Genomic DNA, 20267 nt, shown 5'->3' with positions numbered 1-20267 from the left:
GCCCAGGGACCTTACAATCCATTCTCTGAGGTGACAATCAACAAAACAGACAGATGTGTCTCTTGGAAGTCTGGTAACGGTTAAACGCTGCCTTCCTCAACCAGATGTGCATTTAGCCTGGCTAATTCTTAGTATGCGGTTTCTTCACCTAAAGATCTGATCAAAAGCCAATTTTTGTGGTGTTATGAGATGAATTACACCTGCCCCCAGACTCATGCATCAAAGTCCTAACCCCCAGAACCTCAGAATGTGACTATATTTGGAAATAAGGTTTTTAAAGTGGTAATTAAGTTAAAATGAGGTCGTCGAGGGTCAGCCCTCATCCAATATGACTGATATAATTTTAATAAGGGGAGATTAGGGCTCAGATGCACACAGAGGGAAGATGATGTGAAGACACAAGGAGAAGATGACCATCTACAAACCAAAGAGAGAGACCCTGCAAGAAACCAACATTGCTGACACCTTGATCTCGAACTTCTGGTCTCCAAAATTGTCAGAAAATAAATTTCTGTTGTTTAATCCACCCAGTCCACATTACTCAGTTATGGCAGACCTAGCAAACTAATGCATATGGGGAGAATTTCCTGGTTGCCAACAGAGCCCCTCACCATGTCTGCTCTAAAAAATGTCTTTCACAGCTCTGTTCACTGTGTTCATCTCTGAATCTTCTGCAGTGTCCAATGTAGCTCACATGGCAGATGCCTGATGGATCTACATGGAAGCTACTTTAGAGACTCACTCATGGTGGCAGGTTGGGCACCCGTCCCACAGGACAGGAATGCCATTTTGTGTGACAGGACCCCCTTTCTAGTCCCTGGTTCAACAGCACTGCAACAAGTAAGCACTTGGCAGAAGAAATTCTATTTTATTCACAAAATAATTATCACAAACTAATACGTGCAAAGCAGTAGACTCAATGTTGGAGGGAATGGGGAAAACAGAGTTGAACATGAACGAGTGTGTAAAGAAGAGGTTTCATAAAGGGGAAAAGAGAGACAAATATGCTGCTAAGAAAGGGATTTTAGATTAATGGGAACTTAAAATAAGGACCCTTCTGTATTGGCTAGTGCAATCAGGAAAGACTTCAGGAGGAGGCAGCATTAGCTCTGAGTTGAGAAAAATGAGAGGAAAAAGTGCATGGATGGGTGGTTAGGTTGAAGGGACTGCTTAGGAGGGTGTAGTGGATTTGAAATCTTGACTGCCAATAGAAGAGGATGGTTAAGAGGATAAGATTTAGATTTATAGATTTAGGTGGACTCTTGTCACTTTTCCTTACATCAGAATTGCTGAACCTGAGCACCACTGACTTTTGGGGCCAGATAATTACTTGTTGTGGGAACTGCCCTGTGCAGTAGAATTCCCTCTGTTGTTATGATAATCAAAAATGTCTTAAGACAACTCCAAATGTTCCCTGGGGACAAAGTCACCCCCAGCTGAGAACCACTGGTTTACATTGTAGCTTTGCACCAATTACTTGAACTTTCTGAGCTTCAATGTCCTGGTCTGTGCAACAGGGTAACAATCACATATATACGTAAACATGTGGCTGACACAGAGCCTGCAAGGTGACTATGACATGGCTTCATTCTTTCTAAGAATGGATCTCTTGGCTTTAAATAAAACTGAAGGCAGCCCTTGGTGTGGCTTCCTTGCCACCCTAAAATGCACCATCTGTGTTGCATTTACCTCTGCAGCAAGCAAACGTCAGCTAATGCCAGGTAGGTGCCCACGGAGCCGGAGGTGGTGGTGGCACTTACCTCTCTCTAGGCAGCTGGTGGTTGGGATTATGGCGACAGCGTACACTAAGGCCAAAGAGCTTGCGGGCAGTGCGTTGGATCTTTTGTCTCTGTGCCTCCATGGCGCTCTGCAGGAGCTTGTAGCGGTTCTGCAAGTCCCAGTCGTTGCCCCAGTGCTGATGGATGCTCCCGATGGTCAGGAAGTGGTTGCTGGGGAGACGCTTCATAAACGATTTAAACTCATCTAGCAAAAGACAAGGGCCAAGAGAGAAGGACTAAACATGACAGCCCCCATCTGAAGTTGCCTGAAATACTTAGCCCCACCTGCCAATAAAGCAGGCCTGCAAATACTAAAAAACAGAAAACAAACAAAAAAACACCTTTTCTGAGGTCCATAGAACATTGCACTAGCCTGCCCTGTCCCTACTGGACAGGACAAAATCCACCATGCTTTTAAAGGAAGTGAATATGCATACTGCATCCTTGCTTAAGATCGGGCTTCCAAATGCCTGTCACTGGAATGCCAATGTTCTAATAATATTCACATATCATTCTATTTACTTAACATTTTCTTTGAATCAAATCACAATTTGTTATTTAAAAATTGAAAACATTTTTATCCAATTTTATATAGAAAGTCACTATTGCATGCCTTCAGTAGACTGGCAGCTGAAAAATAAATATGATGAAAACAGTGTTAGTAAATTCTACTCAGATACTGTTGCCTGCTAAATGATCAAACCTCCATGCCTGCTATCACTTTGAAATACAGGAAATTAGCAAGTGTACCAGAGGTGTTAAAGGCATGTTAGCACCAAACTGAAACTTTCTCTTTGATGTAATCTGCAGGTTTGACAGAGAACTAAAAAACATGGATCAACCTCCCCACTCAGTGATCCAGTACTATCTGAAGCTGCATGTGTTCCTATCCAGCATCATCTCACATTTTGGAAAACTGCAGCTTGAGAGACGGTGACAAACTCTGGTGTCTGCCGGGTGAAAGTTTCTACCTCCGTGTGTGATGTTGCGTTTCAGCATCAGCATGTAAGTTACAGCTTGACACAGACTTGGAAGTTGTCTAGTTCAGCTTTCCTGTTCTCCGTGCAGAAAAACTGAAGCCCAAAGTAGTAAAATGCTTTTCTGAAAGTAGCACAGCAGATAAGCAATGAGATTAAGGTGTAAGAGCTGAGCTGTTGCTCTCAAATTTAATACTCCTATCTCCCCATCTCCATCATCCACTTCCGACTACTGGGAAAATTAAAGAATTTAGGGGGTGATCATTTGGTCGGAAAAAAGACCAATGGCTGGATTACACAATATATACAAGGGCTATCCGGAAAGTATCCAGCGATGGATACATAGATGCAATGGCTGGATACTTTTCAGACAGCCCTTGTACATCTGCAGCCTAACACTTACATTTCATGTTATAAAACCTACATGGGGATTCTAGGTTTATCATGTATTCATTTTATTTAAAAAATACTTATATAGCTCTTGATAGGTACCAGGCACAGACCTAACGACCTAACACATATCGCTGAGTTTTACAGCAAACCTATGTGCTAGGTGGTTTTAGTGCCTCCATTTTATAGAAACTAGGGCACAAAAAAGTCAGCTAACTTCAAATGGCCATGGTCAAATCCTATGTTCTTACTTAGGATGTTACTTTTCCTCTCAGCATATAAAGAGGACAATCCTGAGGCTCAGTATATTAGGAGAAAAACATGCATAAAAAGGTGATGAAAACAGCAGTCTCTGACTCCTAGCAAACCTCCGGCACTTCACTATGGACAGTAAGACATGAAAGAGTTCAAATCACATCTTGACCACCGAACAGCTGTAGGACCCTTACTTGTTCAAGGCCTCAGTTTCCTGATCTGTCAAACAGGTATGATCGTATCTAGTCCAAAGGTTGAGAGTGTGACATAGGACTATATTTGCCTAAATAGTTGCTGATAGAAAGTACTCAGTGGGTGGTAGTGGAAGATACACAGGGAAACGCGGGACTCTACACTGGTTGATTTATTCAGTGAGCTGGCTGGAGGCAGGAGACCAGCCCTAATGACGCTGTGCTCTTTTGCCCAGCCTGACTGTCCTCCCACGGAAGACGTGCAGCTCATCTTGCAGAGGGCTCTGCTGACCTCAAAGGGGCTAACGGTGCTTCCGATAAATCCAAATTTTGATCTGATAATAAAATAGAATTTAAAAGTTAAATGCTTTAACTTTCTTGACGAAAAGTAGAGTACAACCCCATCTGCAAAGGAGGGAGGTATAAACTGCCATTTATGTGTAGAAACTAGGTCCCGTTTGGCCACCAACAATCAGGAATCAAAGGCTTTTACTTTGGGCTGGTCATGAATTCCTCCAAATTACCTGGGGCTGAGTTATTGAAGTTAAAGGCTGCAAATGAACAGAAGGAACACTTACACAAGCCACAGATGAACGTATAGATGGATGGATGGATTTGTCTTAATGAATAAAACCATTTCAAATGCACAAGTACAGGCTATCTAGAGGGAATGTATGCATTATAGGGAGAAAGCATGACGTAAATCATTTCATTGGTCTGGTCGGCTTTTTTGGCAACATCTCAGTTTCCTCATCCACCCACTCAGAGTGGGCTCTCTTCCTTGGGAATAAGAATTGTATTCTAAAGGTTCCAACTCCTTCAGTATACAGCCTGCATTCCCCTCTTTTTTTTAGCAATCAGTAGAATCACTTTGCAAAAGCATTTTTTCCAAATTCTTCTTTTATTTGGGGACAAATAATGATCATAATACATTTTCATCATGAACTTGTCTCTCTTAGGGACTCTCAGGATTTTAAATGGACTAATGGGTGCAGGTTCACGAGGTACCCACAGCTCCATGGGAGCTCCGTGACCCCAGAAGAGCAGAATTCCTGATGCATCTTGGGCTCCCAGAGCCGATTTGGAGCTTAGACTTTATGGAAACTCAGTTGTTTGCAAATGCTGCTTCATAGAATTCTGCTTTTATCTGTGGTACACAGCAGCTCCAAGGTAAGATTTTGTTTGATCAAAGAGTTTCTTGGCTAAAGACTTAAATAAATTCAAACATTAAAAACACAAACATGTCCTCTCATTTATCAGATGAGGGAACCTAAAGCCTAGGGGGTGGGTAAAGTAGAATTAATAAGTTACAAAGGCTGTCATGAGCACTGAATTTGGAATCAGGGATTCCATTATCAACGCTGTCATTTACTAACTGTGTAACCCTGGGGAAGACACTGGGTCTTGGTGTCTTCCCTCCTCTATATGACAGGAACATCACTGTTTACTTTAATGTGGTTGTTGTAACAGATTTAAGGACTATGAAGTTGTTTTAAAACGGGAATGCTCTATGGATAGGTCCATTTCCTTAACAGATATTTGAGCACATATTAATATATACTATCTGCTTGGAATCTCCTCTTGGAAGGCTCAAGGACCCTTAAGCTTGTCATGTCTAAAAGTGAGCACATGGTCCCCTTTCTAAACCTGCCAGGGTGTTTTAGGTCAGTGAAGGATACCAACATCCATTAAGTTACCTAACATGCATATCTAAAAGACGTTTTTAGATAACACCCCAATACATCTCTTCTCTTCAATTCGCATAACCAATCTAACACTGAACGCTGCCAATTTTTCCTTCTTAATATTTTGGCATCTCTGTGCATTTCTTGTTTTTACTACTTGTACCATATCCCTAATCCATATCATGGCCATCTCTCTCCCAGGCCCCTTGTGCCTCCCCTGGGTCTACCTGAACTCACTCTGACATCTGACCATAGTCAGATACTTTGACTTCTGTCCTCCCTCAAGGTGGCCTTCCCTGACCATATCAGACCCCAACTACACATCATTTCCTCATAGCAGCTCCCCCTTCTTTACACATGTACCCTTGTAATTTCATAATCATCTACATGGTTATATAATTAATGCCTGGCTTGCTGAAAAACAAAACAATGAAAGCTCCATGAAGGCAAAGATCCAACTTTGGACCTCACCCACTTTATGACCTTGGATCACTGACTCTCCTCCTCTGATACTCACTCATTTTTCTGAACCATGAAAAGCAGAAAACAACGAAGTTCCCAGAGAAGCAACTTCCAGCTTCAACAGTCTGTGGATTCTTTAAAAATTTATATCTATACCTATATGCACATATGCATATACACATGCATATACATATATACACATAGAGATGTGTGTTTGACTATCATTTTATAGAGGGACAGACAGACAGACACACACACACACACACACACAGACCCAGGAACCAATACAACTCCCTTTGACCTTTGACTCTCCTCTCTCCAGAGACTTCCTATGCAGATGTATTCTCTCTGTCTTCTGGGTACAACAGAGAGAATACATCCTATGACCACAAACTGGATTATGCTCTTCGTTACTTCACTCAGTGGAGATTTATGGAGTGTCTACACTGTGACAGCTACTACACCTGGGTCTGGACTCTCCAAAGTGAAAGAGTGGGGGTCACTGGATTTTTCCTCACAGTCGTCCTAATTCCAGTTGGATTACTTCCCTTTCCAGACTTGGCTCAAGGCCATTCATGCAGTGGCACTAGTGAGGCCCTACCTGAATTCTCCAGGTCCTTATAAGCTTCGGCCCAGGACTTGGCCATGTTGGCCAGCGTGTACTCCATGATCTGGATGTCGGTGATGGGGCAGTTGCACTGCGGGAACTCCTCGGCACACTGGCAGCGACACTGGCTGTTCTGGCACAGGTACTCCCCCTCGCCATTGCACATGATGTAGCTCAGGGCCGACTGGACAAACTTCTCTTGCAGATACTGAGGGAAGATTATCTGAAGACCTGTTGAGAATAGCAAGAAGGGGAAACAGAAAGGTTAAAAAAAGGTGTTTCATTAACAGTTTCCAAAGGTGATGCATGGCAATCTGAAGCTGCTAGATTTCTCCCTGTGCATTGGAACCAAAATATTTCTGGGCCTACCTAGATCCAGACAGGGCATAATCGGTGAGGCCTCCAGGTGCATCACTTTTACTTAAACTTCTCAGGTCATGGCTTTGGCCATCTCTGAAGTGCATACTCTATTCTGTGATGATAGGACAGAGGCTAGAGATGTATGTACCTTTTCCATTTTGGGAGAAAACCCTTATTGAAAGCATAACACAATTGTTTATCATTCCTTATTTCCTTCATTTCTTTTCTTTCCTCTCCTAAAATATTTATAAACCCTATTTATGAAGCACAACTCCTGAGCTGGGCACTGGGCCTATAGAGATTAAAAAAAGACACAATCCTTGCCCTTGGGGAGTTTACAATATCAGCAGCAGCGATAGACATGGACACACGTCATCATAACATAGCTTTATAGGCCTATAGAACTCACAGCCATATGAGGCAACTGAGCAGCGGAAGACTGCAAATAACATTGTTTAGGTAGCAGGGAAACCTTCCTAGAGGAGACAGAATTTGGGCTGGCTGAAAAGCAAGTAAGAGATCACCATATTAAGGGCAGAACAGGAAGGACATTCTAAAAAGAGGGAAGGTATAATGTACCTGGGTGTTCCTAGTGAATGAAATGGACTTGGTTGGGCTGGGGTGCAGTGCTGCAGGAAAACAGGTTGTGGAGAGGGTAGAGGCCGGAATGCAAAGGACTTTACTATATGCTAAGGAATTCTGACTTTACCCTGTGGCTCATGGCTGTACACTGGTAGCTGTGAAGGGTAAGAGTGATATACTCAGAGCGATATAATTTAATAGGACCATGGTATCATTAAAAACTAGAATATCACTAAGGACAGACATCAGAAGTAATTAATTTCCCCTTCTTTGCTCTAGAAATAAAGAAGCCATGGCCCCTCAAGGGGGGAATGACTAGCCCATGTTGGGATGGCCCCTCTTGATCACATCTCATGATCTTTTCTCTATACTTGAATTATCAAAGACTTAATCCTGAGAGCCAATGATGGAGGAGGATTTATCAGGTTATGGGTGCTACTGTGGTACCCTTGAAATGTTAGCACAGCAGGCTATTGTCTGTGGTACCCGGATAGCAGAGCAAGTCTGAGCTAACTTACTTCATTAAGGCATTTTCACCTAGGACATTTCTCTTCCCCTCATCTGGAGCTGCTAACAGTTTTAGCCTCCAATACATATAAGGTAATGGTTTTACTACCCACGGTGTAAAAGAGAACCGTATTCTTATTTGGATTATTGTTTTGCCTCATTCATGCCTCAGGGACACCCCCTAATCCTACTCATCAGGGACTCACTGAATCAAATCAGCATTTCTTTCACTTTCTACTTCACAGCTGTGTTTCTAGATTTTTTTTTTAAATCTTTCCCTCTCTTTTCTTCAAATAATGAAGCCCCAGCAGTTCAATCTGCCTTCGTATGACAGCTAAAAAAGGATGTTTTCAGAGGGGCATTGTGGCGGGGCAGACGGTGCCTCGAGCACGGCCGATGCAGGAAACCACAACCCCGCAGTCCAGGGCTGGGCACGGCCGCAGCCGACTCCCCTCCTGGCTCCGTAGGTCACCTCCAGAAAATTATTCAGCTCCACTTTTTCTTCTGCAAAATGGAGACACTTTTAGTACCCCCCTCAGAGTGTGATTGAGAGGACTGAACGGAAGAACCCCTGCAAATTGTCTGGAACCAATCCCGGCACACAGTAAGCATTTTTGATGTGGTGATGATGATGCCACTCCCCTGATAAAGGTTTTAAAGGTCTAACAAAAACTTGAGGATAAATGAAGGAACAAGAGCTATGGGTATTTAATCAGAAGGCAGTTGTCAGATATTCGGAGGGCTTGCACAGCGAGGAGGGTTTAGAATTCTGTACCTGTTGAACCAGCACCGTTGGGTGGGCTGTTGAGGAAGGTGCGTAAGTCAAGATGTTTGGAAGGGACTCTGGCAGATTGAGCTACGGCCCTGGATGGTCTGTTGTAAGTCTGAGTGTGCTCTGTACCAATGAGCAAGGGGTCCTATGAGTTGAGTGATTGCTTGGAAGGGCTACTGCACAGGGGTAGGATACAGACACCAAAAGGTGGGGCCAAACAAATCAAGCTGTAAAGTCCCTTCTGAACCGAGGCTACAATTCTTTCAGAGTTTGCATTATTGAGTCGTTTTATCTATATCACCATTTTCTCTGCCAGAGCAAAATTTATTTTTAGCTGATACCAATCCCCTACAGGCAACTGGGTCTATGGATTGGGGTTAAGATTCCGTTGCTTAAAAGAACTCTCTAGACTATATTCTCAGTCCTGTTTTTTCTAGCTGGCTCATCATTTTCTTGCTCCCTTTTGTACGGGATAAAATATTCTATTCTTGGTCCCAGCCCAAAAGGAATTTTGGGAGAGCATTTTTAGAAAATTGCGTCAAATCATTTCTCCATTTGGCAAGGATACAAAAGGCAGCATTACCTACCCCGTTTAACGCAACTGAAAACAGATGAAGTTTAGGGTTGGGGGTTTTCTGGGAGCAGCTGAAACACAAAACTGGCTGCTCTTTAAAAATGGAAACTCAGAACATGCCGAGCTGTCTCTGAGGCAGAATCTCCTGGGCAATTTCGAAAGAGAATAATGAAGACATAGCAATTAAAAAGCACTTTTCTGCAAAATGTCATTACTGTTTAAAGTTACATAACCATTTCTACGGCAGCGGAGGTTCACACAGCAGTCACAGCCAGAGTCGTCGCCTGATGACCTGTGTCCAACAAAGAGGCCATTGCCGACCTCCTGCGTTGGCGCCTGAATCCCGCCTGCTTCAATGGGAGTCATAAATAATTTGGAGGGGGATTTGGCCTGTGGCACCACTGTTTGAAAGATATACAGCTGCCGGCTGGGGTGGAATATTCTGTCCCCACAGTTCCCAGAGACACACCACACACACACACACACACACACACACACACAGAGAAAGAAAAACTGAGAAAATGAGACAGAAAAAGGCTACCATTATTGCCAAGCATATAAATTTTGCCTCACAAAACCCAGGCAGGCAATAGTTGAGAGTTTCATTTGAACACCCACTCACCCACGCTGAACATATGGAATACTCCCCCCCAATCCCAATCGCTTTATATACATATATGTACACGCGCGCGCGCACACACACACACACACACACACGCGCACACACATATATAATCTTATTATACTTTAGAGTGGAATATTTCACTGTTCGCGACAGTGAGCAAGCGATGTGTATGCAGGAAAGCCCAATCCGTCTTTCTTCTCTTCTCCTGACGTTTGCCCCATTATTCTGCCTCTCAGTTCATCTTCAACACTTATATCTCACAACGTGTTTTGTAGTTTGTATGCAGTTTTGTGTACTGAGATGTTATTTCTCCTCCTCTCTGTCACTGGCGGGATATCTCTATTTCCCTGCCACCCTCCTTCCTCTTATGTCCTAACAGTCTCTTCTTTACTCAGAACACTCCGGAAACCCTGCCCTTTTCTTAGAAGCATCAGTATTGCTCTTCCTGCAGTCTCTGCAATTGCCCTTCTCTGTGCATTGAATATTCTCTCCCCAGAGCTCTGCATGGCTCCCCTGTCCTGTAATCCAGACCTTCCTAGACCCAAGTTAAAGGGCATCTTCTATTTTCTTCATAGGATCATGACTGGCTGAAATTATCCTTTTAATTTGTTTTTAAATGTGTTTCTATCTCCCCCAGTAGAAAGTGGGATTTACGGAGGGAAGGACCTGTCGGCCCACTGCAGACACCCAGAGTGTAAACTAAGGCAGAGCCCAGTGTAGGCTCCAGCCATCCATTTGTGGATTGAAGGAACTATCCTCTTCCTCATTGGAGCTGAAAAGAAAGACACCCCATTAGGCTTCCCAGGCATTAGAATCATAAAATTAGGTGACCAGTCCAAAGTCCTGCAACTAAAGTAACGGAATCAAGACTCAAATCCAGGAATTTGAACTGCATTCTGACATATGTGAGGGTCCTCCTACCTCTCTGGGAAAGAGCAGAGACTGAGGCAAACTCCTGGCTTAGCACCCCTGTGGTAGCTTCACACACAGGGACCTCCGGCAATGTTTCAGGCTCTCTGAAACTCAGTTTTTGCCTGTGAGATTGAAATCCTAATCTCATCATACCCTAAGGAGAAGAGAAAAGGCATAAACTTATCCCACAACCTGGCTGCTGTGAACTGCATGTCTGTGTTCTGTCCCCTCCCCGCCCCCACACTCATATGTTGACACCCTAATATCGAATGCCATGGTATTAGGAAGTGGAAACTTTGGGAGGTGTTAATAATTAGGTTTAGATAAAGCCATAAGGTGGTGCCCTCATGATGGCATTAGTGCCCTAAACAGAGGAGGAAGAGACAGGACAGCGCACTCTCTCTCTCTCTCTCTCTCTCTCTTCCCCTCTCACTCTCCATGAGCACACGCCAAGGAAGGGCCACGTGAGCACACAGGCAGCTGACTACAAGCCAGGAAGCTGTACCTTCTGTTGTCATCTCGATCTTGGACTCCCCAGCACTCAGAACTGTGACAAATAATTTTCTTGTGTGTAAGCCACCCAGGCTATGGTATTTTGTTACAGCAACCCGAAAAGACTAAGACACCGGCCTAATTAAGTGTTCAATCAATGTTAGGTTTCTCCCAATTTACCACACATCAGATCATAACCCATTACCTGGACAAATTTGAACTCTTTTTGGGAAAATCTGCCCTGAATAGATCCTTTGTGCCACTACAAAATATGCCAAAGGTGCATTTTCTGTTAACAGCATTATAATAATTATTACAGGTTTTGGTTTTTTCATTCCATTATTTTTACTTCTGTGTATTTTCTTCCCTCCCTGCCTTCCTCTATTGCTCCCCTCCTCCCTTCTTCCTTTTCATCGTTTCTTCTTTTCTTCCCTCTTTCCCTCTTCTCTTCTTTCCATGCATATGCCGTAGGCCCTACTGTGTGCCGGGCACCGTGCTGTCGATAACAGCATGAATGGGGCAGGCAACTCCCTCTTGTTGCAGACCTTACAGTTTAGTGAGAGAGAGAGAGAGAGACGGAAACTAGCATCTTGGATGCCGTGAGACCAGTGATCTAGCAGAAGCAAAAGTTTTTTTGGAACACAGAAGAGTAATACCTAACCCAGAATGGAGTAGGGTGGCCAAAGGCACCCTCTACTCTCCTAGATGAAATGACATTTAAGCTGAGACGTAGTGGGTAAACAAGCATTTGGGGACGAGCAATGCACAAAAAGTGGAAACAGCATGTGATAAGGACTCTGGCAATAGAATTTTCAGCTAAGAATCAACCTTAAGGTTTATCTTCTTGTGTGTGTTTGTTTGCTTCCACGTTCCTTAGAGAACAGGAGGAAGAGTTCCTGTGCCTGAGGGATCAAAACCCTGAAGGGAAGAATGACACGGTGCCGTGAGAGCTCGTTAGAGGAACAACACCTCTTCTAGCAACAAAGGTTAAAGATCCTCTTTCATTACACCAGGGATTCTGAGATTCGGAAAAGAAATGGGGTCTTACTGCATTGCTGAGATTCAAGCATTGGGGAATACTCAAGTAACAGAAGAACTTTCGGGGGAGCCCTACACTGGATCCCTGGAGACCTTCAATGGTGATGTCAGTGTTGCTAACACAGGCACTTGGTTCAGTTGACCATGCGCATGAGGCTGGGGAACACTGAATGTCTAGAAGAGAGGGCTTCATCAACATAAGCTGCAAGTGACGCTCAGATACGAAAATTATTACCCAATCTGCATCTCTGACCCTGGTCCTGCTCTTTTGCTGACAGGAAACTTTAGCCTCTTTCTCCTTCCTTCAACAAGCAGTACATCAGGGATTGTTGAAGAAGATAAAAAAGAAGCTAAAACATGTTTCCTGACACAGGACACAGAGGGGTCACTTAGAGATTCAAAACTAAAGCACAAAATCCAAGAACAAGAAAGAAAGGCCTTGATTGATGATTAAAACATTAGAATTAGTGTTTTGCCTGGTACATAGTAGGTGTTTAATAAATATATTTCAAATATTGAGTATGTCAGTGATCTACTATAAAGATGAAATAAAATGAGCCTGGAGACAGTAATTATGGAAACCTTTCTGATGGGTGTGGGATGTAGGTTGACTCTTCCAACAGGAGCATGCGCTGAATGGATAAGAAGAGCAGTTCTGCACGCCAAAGAGCACACCTTGAGCAAAGACAGGCCAGTGTGTGAATATCCTGGGTTGATCTAAGTCTTATTCAAGGCAAGCACCATGGGGTGTCATTGGCTGTTTTTGCTCAGTTTTATTTTATTTTATTCTATATCCTAATTATTTAATGCAGTGGTATTTGTTATGTATTTGCTATTTTCTGACCTATTTCATTAGATATAAAATGCGTGATCTCTTACAATGCCAAGGTGAAGAGGGAAAAAATACAGGTTCTATTTTGGCTGAGTATAAATATTTTTCTATCCTTTTCTTGCATCAGAATGTGGCCCCCTGCAGATATCTCTGAGCCTTATAGGAGTCCCAGCTGTTGTCTTGTACCTGCTAAGTTCTGCCTGTCAAATTCTGTCCATTTCTGAAATGCACAAGGTGGGGAGAGCAACAACAAGGACTGTACCTTTTGCAAAAAGTCAGCCTGATCCCCTTCCTTGTGAAAGCCCAGGGATTTCAGACTGGCAGATAGAGGACTTTATGGCTCCAACAGCCATGCTGAACTCCAGTGTAATGAAGGCATGCAGGTCAATTACCCATCTGTTTGTGTTTCTATTGCTGTGAATTACAGTATCCATTGCTGACAGCTCATTGGAGTGGAATGAAAATAAGACGATAATTCACCGAGTGAAACTGTGCAGAAAGGGCGAAAAGGCTATGATCTCATTCAGAAGTTCAGCCCTGTCTCCGTGATGGGTCATTTACACTCTGGGAAATGAATAAAGGCAGCTACCTGGGGAGGAGGGGGATAGTGGGCAGTGGGTTCTTGCTCCTTTGATATAAGAATTAAGAAATGCCCCCTTCTGGTTAGAGCAATCTTTTGTGTTTGTAAATAAAATCATCTATTCTGCAGGATCTTAGGGAGTAGAGGAACACTTACGTGAAAGATACAGCTATATGTGATTCAGTACTATGAAACTAAAATCTTTTTAGCCATCAGAAGTTTTGAAGGATGAAAGGTAGCCAGAGGACTCCTCATCATTGGAAGCACAGGAGCAGAGTTTGAAAGCTGACATGGCAGAAAGCTTCCATCAAACCCAAGACTCAAATGGCATGTGGTAGATTGGATTATCTTTAACCCACATGCAACCTTCTTGCAAAGTCCTCCCTTTGAAATAGTTACACAGCTCCACCTTCTGCACTCAAATGGGTTCATGTGACATGTTTGGACCAACGCATGTGAGTGTAAGTGGTATATGTCACTTCCGAAAGGAAGCTATAAAAACCAACATACGAGTTCATCAGTTTCTCTTTTCACAAGGAAAGCAATGTTGTAGATAGAGGCCACCAGAGAAGCAGAATCGCAATAGAATTGTGACTACCAGGGAGCATAAGTGAGAAATAAGCATTTACTCTTGCAAACCATTGAGAACCAGGAATTGTTTGCTAGCACAATCTAACTTAGCCTCTACTAACAGATACAGGAGTTGGCAAACTACAGCCAATGGGCCAAATTGACCTGCAGTCTATTCTTGTAAATAAATTTTAATGGAACACAGACATGCAATTGAATGTGTTGAATAGTTGCAATGGAGACCACGTGACCCACAAAAAACATTCATCACCTGGCTCTTTACAGAAAAAGTTTGCCAACCCCTGAACCAGATGGCCATCAAGATTCTTTCCAATCCTTGGTTTTTCCTCTTGTTCATTCATTTATTAATATTAAGCAAAGATCCATTAGGCATCTCTCATGTGCAGGCACTCTTGTAGGCTCTGCAGAAAGGGCAAGGACCTGGACACACAATCTTGCCCTCATGGAACTGACCTTTCAGTGAGAGAGATAGACAGTAAATGCATAAATAAAAACAGAGGAAGATTTACATTGACAATAGGGATTGGGGGCAAGGGGACTTCTAAATGACAATTTCAACTTTGAAAAAGATAATATAGTTTAAATTTTAAAATCACCAAGGATAAAGAGGCCAACATACTTTTGTATTCAATTTCATAAAATTTCAACATGAAGATACTCTTGAAGTTTTAAGAAGAGGTTGATTCAATTTAAATATAACTTCTTCACAGAATTCCTGATAAAAAACAAACTTGATACCTATACGATTCTGTAGTATCTGATCCCTGGTTCAGCTAATGTCTCCAAATTCTTCTCTTACCATTTTCCTTCCCTTCCTTGCTGTCTCCTGCCACATCACTGTCTCTGGTCTGCAAACGTGCCAGGTTCTCGCCTGTTTAGATTTTGCCTCTAGCTCTTACTAACTATACGACCTTGGAAAAGCTAAGAGGCTTGACTCCTCGGATCCTCAGTTTCCTTATCAAAGCTTTCTTTGTAAAGCTGGTGTAAAGAATACATGAATTACTTTACACCTTGGTTATGGTGGTGGTTACATAATTGAATATGTTTGTCAAATTCATAGAGTGGTTCATCTTAAAAGGGTGTATTTGACTGTATGTAAATTATATGTCAATGAAACTAAAAATCAAATAAAAAACACATGTGAAGCTCTTAGTATACAGTAGTTGTTCAAGTGATGTCACTTCCTGTCCTCGCCTTCTTTTCTGTTGCTTTATCAGGAGGCCTTTTGTAGTTTCAAATAGTCCCTCCTCTGGCAACCAAAGCACCTTGCGCACATCTTACATTCTAACAGAACAGTTATAGCGTCATATTATGTGTGCTCATGTTCACATTTCTCCTAGTCTGTAAGATCCATGAATGCAGAGGCAGTGCCTCACTCATCTACGATTTCCCTGTCATCTAGCACATCAGTGGTCACCCGGCAAATGCATTTGAATGAAGGTGAATTTAGAAAGAACAAGATTGTCACTCTCTCTTCTATGCTCAGCATGCCCCACTTCTTTAAAGCCACCCCTCATAAACAAAAACCTGTATCTTCTTCCTCGATATCATAGCTTGATAATTGAAATTACTTTAACTTAATCACAGTAGTTACAAAGAAAAATGCTCAGAAAGAACTGGGTAAAAAATATACATGGACCCCAAAAACATCTTAGGAGAATATTGGTGCTAAAAGACTTCACCACTAATTTCAGCGTGTTTTGTTTTTTATTCATTGGTATAAATTACGATTCTTGAGGTCAATAACTGTATCTTATATTTCTTTGCATTCTTTCCAAGATAGCAAGCACAGTGCTGGATCACAGTATGTGTGCAAAAATGAAAGTATAGAAGTCAGCATCTATTAAGAAAATCCTTTCAGTCACCACTTCGTTGAGCCAAGTGCTGTACTAGATGCTGGAGACATGGAAAAGGAATAATACACAGTTTTGACTTCAAGAGGCTCCAGTCAGGTAGCAGAACAAGATTCATAAATGTACAATGACAATAAAATATATGCATAAATATGCACGTTTCAACAGAAGCAATACAGAAGAACCCCTATTTTTGTAAGTGTAGAGAAGTTCAGAAAAGTTATTTTGAACAGGATTGAATCTGAATATGTCTTCTCCAGCATTTGCCAAGTTGTATGTCACAGAATCACAGAGCTGCAAATGTGCCCTGGCTCAGATACACTCAGGAAACTCTGTGTATGTAATCTAACTCTTGAGATTCAATACACATTAACACAGTTAAGGCACTGAGAAGTCCTGCAGTAAATAAATGTGGCTTATGTTGTTTAATCCAGCGTTTCAGTATTAGTGAGCTTTTGCTAAATTACTGTGTGGTAACAAATGACCTCAAAATCCCAGTGGCTTATAACCACAAAGGTTTATTTCTTGCTCATGTTTTATGTCAACTGTGCTTTGGCTTCACTCCAGATGTCTTCTTCATTTCAGATCTAGGCTGAAGGAGCAGCCTTTATCAGAAATATGCCATTCTCGTGATAAAAAGAAAAGGGCAAAAGCTAACCCAGGCAATATTTCCCAAAATGTCTTGCTTAGATGTGGCATGTACCATGCCCTCTCATGTTTCATCAGCCAAGGACCACACATTATATAATTCCATTTATCTGAAACGCAGTCATCCCTTAGTATCCATAGGGGATTGGTTCTAGGGCCCCCTCAGATACCAAAATCCACAGAGGCTCAAGTTCCTTATATAAAATAATATGGTATTTGCATATAACTTACAAACATCCTCCTGTACACTTCAAAACATCTTTGGGTTACTTAAAATATTTAAAACAATGTAAATACTATGTAAATAGTTACAATGTATTGGTTTTAAAATTTGTATTATTTTTATTATTGTATTGTTATTTTAATTTATTTTTAATATTTTTGATCTGCACTCGGTTGAACGCAAAGGTGTGGAACCTGCAGATACCAAACCCATGGATATGGACGGCTATCTGTATCCAGAATAGGAGAACCCATAGAGACAGAAAGCAGAATAGTAGTTGTCAGGGGCTGAAAGTAGGGGGGATAAGGAAGGACTACTTAATTGGTACAGAATTTATGTTTGGGGTCATGAAAAACTTTTAGGAATAGATAGTATTGGTAGTTGCATAATATTGTGAATGTACTTAATACCACCGAATTATACACTTTAAAATTGTTAAACTGTTAATTTTATATTATCTATATTTGCCATAATAAAAAAAAGATGCAAAACAAATTGAGTCTATGGTTCAAGTCAATTTAAATCAGCAAACTTTTATTGGGCATCTACTATGAGCTAAAGTCTATATGAAGGAGAAGTGAACAATGAACACATTTTTAAAAAGCATACGGCTTCTACTCTCAGGGATCTCAGATATAATTTGCTGGCACATATGTACAATCATGCACATAAGACAGAATGTATCTGGAATATAATAAAGGCACAACAAAAAGGTTGTGCTGGCACTGCAAAAAGGAGAGCTTAATTCTAAGGTAAAATGTGAGGGAAAAATAAGAATTGACTCAGTCAACTTAAAAAATAAACAGGCACCATATCCGTAGAGAGTCGATAAACTAATTATCATGGGTGATTTATTTAGGTTTTCGCCATCCTGGTACCTGATTTCTGCACAGTCAATGAGATCGACAAGGAATCTAATGGGACATGGTTGTTAAATAGACCAAATTGCTACATCGACCGTTTATCTGTCAGGATTTCCATGCTGCATACTCGGCCATAAGTTTATTTGAAAGGCATAGCCCCGTGTGAACATATATCAAGAAGCAACTCCCTGATATTCTTTCTCCCAGAATCAGCCTACACCCCACCAGTTCGCACTTGCTCAGAATTTCCACCCGCTTCCTGCCCAAGTCTGAGTTTTAAGTTTCCTCCAGATTCCAGGTTTCTCCAGGACAGAGGCAGCACTTTTTATACTCAAATACTCCTGGAATGTCACAAGGACTAGCGATTGTCTATTCTAGGGGTGCTTGGTCTTTCCGGGTTATAGGTCCTTTTCAGAATATAAGGATAGCTATGGAAATCAGTCGCAGCTACACACATACACAAGTTGGCAAGTAATTTTAGGAACATCACATATATTCTCTAAAGTAAACAGCAGAACTGAGAAGGGTTATGGTGCTGGCACAAAGAAAGGGATATAAATTTTGCCTTGATAAAAACCATGATTATTATTTCTGTGTCCCAGATTGAGAATCAGTATGGTGCAGAGTTTATAGGCACTGGCGTTGAGTGAAACTGGGTTCAAATTCCTGCTCTGCCCCCTACAATGTAGTTACTTAATTTCTGTAATTTCCAATTTTCAAATCTGAAAAATGGGATTATGTTGAGGTTTACATGCTGTACTGATATAAAGAAATGAGCCCTGCACCTGGCACGTGGTCATTATCCATATATCATAGCTCTGATGATGATGATGATGACAATGATATCAGCCCTCTTGATTTTTGGGTCAGGTGCTTCCTACGTGTTTTCTAATTAAATGCAGAAAACAACTCTGAGGCAGATATGTCTTCTTCACATTTTGAAGATTAAAATACCTGGGACATTCAGAGACTTATTTAACTAGTCCAAGGTCTTTATCACTATCATATCATTTCTGCTGATCCTTTCATTCTATTTGCTTTTTGATTGAGTCTTTGATTACTGATATCTTCAATTTGCCTCTTCTGGAGAAGAATGCTGCTTTTCTTTCTGACAAGGTAAAGAACAGGGTGTCCCTTGGCTCCTACAGGAAAACCAACATTTGGATGAAGCTAGCTGGGTAGAAATCAGAAATCAGATTTGGCATGAAGGCACTGTTCTTTTAGGAACAGGTCTCCCGATAGAGGCACAGGGAGAGGGAAACATGGATTCCCATTGCTGCCTCCCAGGCCCCTGCTATTCGGACAAGAGTGGCTGCAGGCCTGAGCCATTGCCTGTGGCCCTGGGCTACTTCATGCTGAGTATTCACCCCAGAGCTGCTGCCAAGAGCAGGCACTGGCAACACTTGCTTAGTGTCCAAGGGGTCACAAGGCCACAGGGGGAGATAAGGGTGTGGGAGAGGAAGAGGCTTTATAAATAGGAGACCGATTCATGTCCTGTCTGCTCTCCCTCTACTAGTACAGTTGGGCGGGGAAGGGTCCTTCTTCCCCTACATCTAGAGGGTGTGGTGTTGAGTCAGAGAACATGAGTGAGGTGAAGCAATCTTGGACCCCCAGAGAGTAAGAATCAAAAGCTGAGGGACCTTGGGAAAGAGATTTTACTTCTTTGAGCCCCAGTTTCCTCTTCTGTACAACGATGAGAATGATCCCTAACTTAGTTGCTGGGATGCATACATGGCCTAATGGTTGTAAGCCCAATGCCTAAGAAGGTAAGCATCTGAAAAACTGTTATTTTTAAACACCTTCCCTACACATTCTCTTTCTACTCCTTGTTGCAAGATGATTTCAAAAATACTCATCTTCACTGTATCTGTGATGCCTAGCTACTGAGTGAGGGAAGGGATTGTTGACACTACTTTCCTCAGACCACTCCTCTTGTTCCGTCCTCTTTTCTCCCTCCATCCCCGTCCTCTCCTTGCCCTCCTGTCTCTCTCTTCCCACTCCCTTTCCCCTCCCTCTTCCTTTCTTTCCCCCTGCCTCCTCATCCTCCTCCTTCCATTGCCACTCGAGCACCAATCATATTTAAAAACTCAATTCAGCAAACAGAGAGAGAGATCCTATGTCTGTGGTGCTGCATTGAATACCAAGAAACACAAAGTTGGAAAGGCAAATCCCTGCCTTTGAAGAGGCCTACACCCTAATCTAACAGAAATGATAAAACTCAAACACAAATAAATTACGTTGCAAGGTGAGGAAAACAAATTATGCTGTAAATGAAGTGTAATCAAAGAGCTGTAAAGGGGCCAGCGGAGGGAACTTTCTTTCCAGTCCTATGTATGTGCACAGATGCCTGTAGGGGATGATTTTCAGTGGCTCCTGATGACCAGGCAGAATGCCAGTGGGTTGACATGGGGAGTCAAGGCACCCCTGGCAGAGGATAAGGCTGAGCAAAGGCTGATGGGTAGAAAAGAAC

General features: G+C 42.2%; 1 protein-coding gene across 1 annotated transcript in view; it reads right to left on the bottom strand.

Moving 5' to 3' along the window:
- The window catches only part of BRINP1 (BMP/retinoic acid inducible neural specific 1), a 127371-nt gene that overhangs the window by 30794 nt on the left and 76310 nt on the right, over nucleotides 1-20267 (bottom strand). Inside the window, exons 5-6 of the mRNA XM_045562090.1 lie at nucleotides 6340-6576; nucleotides 1761-1983 (exon numbers count right to left, since the gene is read on the bottom strand). Coding sequence (XP_045418046.1) covers nucleotides 1761-1983; nucleotides 6340-6576 — 460 coding nt within the window. The remainder of the gene's footprint in view (nucleotides 1-1760; nucleotides 1984-6339; nucleotides 6577-20267) is intronic.

This window comes from Lemur catta, chromosome 10, assembly GCF_020740605.2.
Source record: "Lemur catta isolate mLemCat1 chromosome 10, mLemCat1.pri, whole genome shotgun sequence".
Classification (NCBI taxonomy): Eukaryota; Metazoa; Chordata; class Mammalia; order Primates; family Lemuridae; genus Lemur; species Lemur catta.
The sequence above is the reverse complement of the archived record's forward strand: the minus strand, read 5'-3'. Positions and strand labels throughout refer to the sequence as shown.